General features: G+C 38.5%; 1 protein-coding gene across 3 annotated transcripts; it reads left to right on the plus strand.

The window, feature by feature from the left end:
• The first annotated feature begins 117 nt into the window (after positions 1-117).
• Positions 118-4,273, plus strand: LOC110155305 (serine/threonine-protein phosphatase 2A 56 kDa regulatory subunit gamma isoform). 3 transcript variants are annotated; one of them, XM_055160255.1, is made up of 4 exons: positions 162-370; positions 771-843; positions 1,752-1,868; positions 3,619-4,273. In XM_055160255.1, the coding sequence occupies exons 1-4, from the start codon at positions 309-311 to the stop codon at positions 3,751-3,753; spliced, it is 387 nt and encodes a 128-aa protein (XP_055016230.1). In that variant the 5' UTR covers positions 162-308; the 3' UTR covers positions 3,754-4,273. The 3 variants fall into 3 exon arrangements, with proteins under 3 accessions (XP_055016248.1, XP_055016230.1, XP_055016242.1); XM_055160267.1 differs by having other exon boundaries at positions 310-370; positions 1,787-1,868; XM_055160273.1 differs by lacking the exon at positions 1,752-1,868 and having other exon boundaries at positions 118-370.
• Positions 4,274-4,860: the final 587 nt, after the last annotated feature.

The raw sequence follows: 4,860 nt of genomic DNA on the forward strand, positions 1-4,860 counted from the left end.
AAATCAAGTAGGTGACAGACTCCCAACCAAAAAGTTACACAGAGCACCTTTAAATAGTGCTTACATTCATATTTTCTTATCTTGACTGTTTGGTATTGGGTTACGCTTTTTAACATGGGATACATACCTGCTACTGAGATGCAGACAAACCTGTTTCTTAATGTACACTCAACGCCAAGTTCCTCAAAAGTATCACAACAAGTGTACGTATGTGTGTGTTGAAGTGAAGCTCAAATGTCTCACTTTCTTCTCACTTTCTTCTGTCCAGGACCATCCACGGTCTGATCTACAACGCTCTGAAGCTCTTCATGGAGATGAACCAGAAGCTGTTCGATGACTGTACACAGCAGTTCAGGGCTGAGAAAAACAAGTGAGAGCAAGAGCCCCCTCTGTCCCACAGCCAATATTGAAAGTCGCTCTGCCTGATTTATGTCCATGTGGTAAAATTTGTCAAGCCCCAGTACAGATACAGTATATTGTAAAAGCACCTCTTGAGGTAAAAATGAGACGACTGTGCGCTGTATCTAATTATAAAGCATTTTACTGAGAATTAGGGAGTGCACAGTGTTGTCTAACCTCTTAGAAATTCATCGTGGTAAATAATTAAGATAGTAGGATGTGTTGGGAAAGCGAGGAATAACTTTGGACCATTTCAATAATTTGAGACCATAAAAAGGATCATAAAAAGCAACTTTAACTTGTCCTTAGTCGGAATAAATGTGTATTTTGTAGATGCACATTTTGTAACTAAGACTTGCATTTGTTCACAGAGAAAAGGCAAAGTCTAAAGAACGCGAGGAGGCTTGGATTAAGATCGAAAACCTTGCCAAATCTAATCCACAGGTGAGCAGTCCTCTCTTGTCTGTGTCTGTGTCTTTGTTTACGATTTTACTCTAATCATCAAGATCATATCAGTGCTACTGTAGAGGAAGGGAAAGACAGATGTTGGCCTTGTTATCATGTCACCCATTGAGTAATATAAAAGTCATAACAACCTTTTAAACTATGTGTGTATAGTCATTATTATTATTTAGTTTGGTCTTGAAATTAAAGTTACACTGTGCACATTTCTGATGAAAGATCTGCCATCTGCTTGTGTGTTTTGCTTTGCCTGGAATGTCGGCATTAACGATCTTGCGTTTATTCAATTACAAGCTCTACAGGCATTGATTTAATTACAGGCTTTTATTGCTAAAGATACATGGCCTGTGGGTGTCACCTGCTCGTCTCTGTCGAGTTAAAGTCATTTAATACCTTACTGTGGAACATTCCAGGCAAAGCAATAATCTCACCATGGACACAAACAGGTGGCTAAGCAGTGCACCTTTTTAATATTGCTTGTTAAATTATAGAATGATGTGTTCCATGTACATAGGGCCAGGAGTAGCCAGTTTTAGTATTCATTGTAGTGTAATTTCATAAGGAAATCATCCAAACAAAAATCCATTAATTATAGTAATACACTCAGTATCCCATTATACCAGTATTAAAATTGCCTGAACCTTCTCAAACAATATTATAGGCCAGGAGAAGAAGTTGTGGGGAAATCCAACCACATTTATATGACTGACAATAAATGATCCAGTCAATATATAAAACCAATCTAGTTTCCTTTTTAAGAGCTGTTTTAGATCCTATTGAAAGTGTGTATTCACGGCTGCGGTCAGTGAATTGTGCTGGTTGGTTCTTCTTTGCATGCCACTCAAAGCTCTTCTCCACCCTCTGTTTTGTTTCCCTTTCTGTTCACATAGTTCTCTTTGTATGTTGATTCCTCTGACCTCAATAGTCCTGTAGCAATGGAGACGGATGTCCCGTTGATAGAAGATGTTCAGAGGTTAAAAAAGACAGTTGAGGAGGGCGCCACTCAGGTAAACCTGCCTTCTCTCTGTCATCTCTCACAGTATTTTAGAGCTAGATTATATGATTTGTTTATTTGTACTTTTGTTTATTTTCTTTTATAGTCTTATTTTTGTCTTAGACCGAACAAATTATCCAAACCAAAATGTGGCATTGGACTACTAATACTGGAATCACATCCCCTCTGTGTGCTTTTGTCCTTCTATGTTCTTAGTTTAGATGGAACTATTTGTTTAATTTTATTTTAAGTTACATTTTAATTTCAGTTAATTTATTTTTTGAACTATTTTTCATTTCATATTATGAACCGGCCCCAAATCTCAGTTTCTCAACATTCGCTACAGAATTGTCCGTACCACTTTATAATAACTGCAATGCCTTAATAAAACATGAACAAAGACTTAATTCCTAATGAACAAGTAGTTTATTAAGAATGATTCAGGCTCAGTAACTACAGAAATAATGCCTCAAACTTCTTAAGTACTTAAAATTAGTTACTAAGCCTGAGTCATTTTTAATAAACAATTTGTTCATTGTTGAATGAAGTCTTTATTAATGCTTTGTTAAGGCTAATTAAGCTGTGCTTATTATAAAGTGTAACCATATTATCTGCTGATTCTAGGTTCCCATTACATTTGATCTGTTGATTTTGTGTGTTTTGATTATTTCTATATTTTAAACATAAATCTATGTTCAAATCTCTCTATAGCTACTTCTATACCGACAGAACATCACATCTCAGTCTCAGAGGGTTTGACTCTGAAGTGCGAGAAGAGTTTCACTTTCCATAGACATGCCATCCAGTGACTCTGGTTCATACATGAGTTTACAGTTATGTGTGGAATGGAAAAGTTCATTGGGCAATATCCACTCACATTATAACATCCTGCAATACAAAGAGAAATCCTCTCACATCATTAGATTTTTTTTATTAAAGAAATCAACTTCAGCCATGTTCTAGTTGTTTCCCCTCACCAATTGAACTCTCGTCATTGCATTTGGAGTGATTTGTGAATATTTAAGCAGTCTTTAATTAATTGCTTATTTTCAAGACACCATATTACTTATCAATTATTTTACGTTTGTGTTGACATTTACAGCGACGTTGGCTCCTATTGGGCACTGCAGGTTTTTAAAGCATTGATTGAGCGGACTTTACTAAAACTAAGTGGTTTTAGATAAATATTTCAATTTTAATACGTGCAAATGATAACAAAGCGATACACGGGTGTCATAGATTATATATAGAGGACACAAGCACAATATGTCTTCTTTAAAGAGTTGATTTTACACTACTTACACTTCTGATCTGTGTTATAATGTTGTTTCCTCATCATAAACCTACTTGGAGTTGTGTTTTATTAATGTGTTTCATTATGTTTTTAAACTCACACCACAGACCTTCACTAGATCATTTGGATAATTTTAGCCTGGGATTGCCAATCTCTACTGAACAAAAGGTAAAAGGTAGCTGTTAATTTACTACTAAGCTGCTGCTTCATGACATCACAAGGTGGAACATATCATTTTGAGCTTTTAGACAGAACAATAATAAAGGATTACTCATACATGTGTGAATGAAACAAAACACATCTCCAGGTATGTTTTGATGAGGTAACAACATTGTAACATGGCTTAAAGCTCACAAGAGTCAATTTTGCATAATATATGTACGCTTCAAACCTATAGAAAGAATATAGATAGTTTTTAATGCCAGGTTTGTTTCTTGATAACCTGATTTTGTTTCTCTGGTGTGCTCAGTTGCAGCTGGAGCAGAGGAAAGAACGGCCCATGGTGCGGCGTAAGTCCGAGCTGCCTCAGGATATCTACACCACAAAAGCCTTGGAGTCCCACCGTAGAGCTGAAGAAATGCTGACCACCCACGACGGACTCTAGGTGGCGCTGTCTCCGTGTTCGACGCCCCTCCTCCCATGCCCGACAGCCATGAACTCTGTGTGTCGCCATGGTTACGCCATGATGGTGGCCTGGCTCCGCCCTCCTTAGTTCGTTTCATTCCTGCAGTTTGGACCCCTTACTCAGACTTTCTCAGGTTTTTTTCTGTTGGAGAGGAGGCTCGTGTTGGTTGTTTAGCCCTTGCCATATTCACTGTGTTGTTTGCTCCGATGTTCTCCTCTGAGGGGCACTGTTTACCCGACAGTAGGGTCCTGGCAACTGGAGAGCTTTAGTCTTTTTTTAAAAGAACATTTGGGACAGTGTAGTGTGCATACCAGACCAGAGGGTGACAGTGTTTTTTTCTATAGCACAATAGTGTACGCTCAGAATAAGCTCCTGATACACTTGAGGGCCTTTTATAAGTGGACACCTGAATGCTGAAAACTGGTGCATTGTTTTATTAATAACTCCTCACTATGGTTGTAAGTAATTATTAAGTAATAAATAAAATAATTTAAATTAGTGTGTATATTTATACTAAATTAAGCCATTTGGATCAAATTGGCTGATTAATAACTGTGTAATTAACTGTTTGCTGAAAAAGCTGCTGTAAAGTGGTCTGCTCCACTTTAAAATAATGAACAGAAAATTTCAGAATTGTGTTGTGTGGGGAGATCCAGAAAATATGACACTATTATCACTAAACTAACAAAATGTTTTTGTGGACCTATTGTCGTGTAAACAGTTTTTCTTTTTCTAAATCGTTACTGTAAATGTGGAACTTCGGAAAAAACATGCGGCGAGTTCCATCATTCCTGCTTCCTTTGCATCGGATTGACTCCGGAACTGACTGGCTCACTGTCCCGAACCTGTGTCCTGCTTCTGTCTGAAAGGGAACGGCTGCTCTCCCACTGCACTGTCGTCAGAGGACCTGCCCTGGGGCAGTCTGCGCTCAGTGCCAAGACTCTCCCCTGGTCTCCCCTGGTCGCCGTGGTGACCGACACGAGGACTCCTGCCTGGTTGTGGTTGTGTTCTTCTTTGTGGTTCTCTAGCACACTGAGGCCTGTTCTTGGCCACCGGTGAGGGCCCTCTGACACTATTGGCTTGGTT

This window comes from Boleophthalmus pectinirostris, unplaced genomic scaffold, assembly GCF_026225935.1.
Source record: "Boleophthalmus pectinirostris isolate CB_2022bp ecotype Guang Dong unplaced genomic scaffold, ASM2622593v1 HiC_scaffold_10, whole genome shotgun sequence".
NCBI classification, from domain to species: domain Eukaryota; kingdom Metazoa; phylum Chordata; class Actinopteri; order Gobiiformes; family Gobiidae; genus Boleophthalmus; species Boleophthalmus pectinirostris.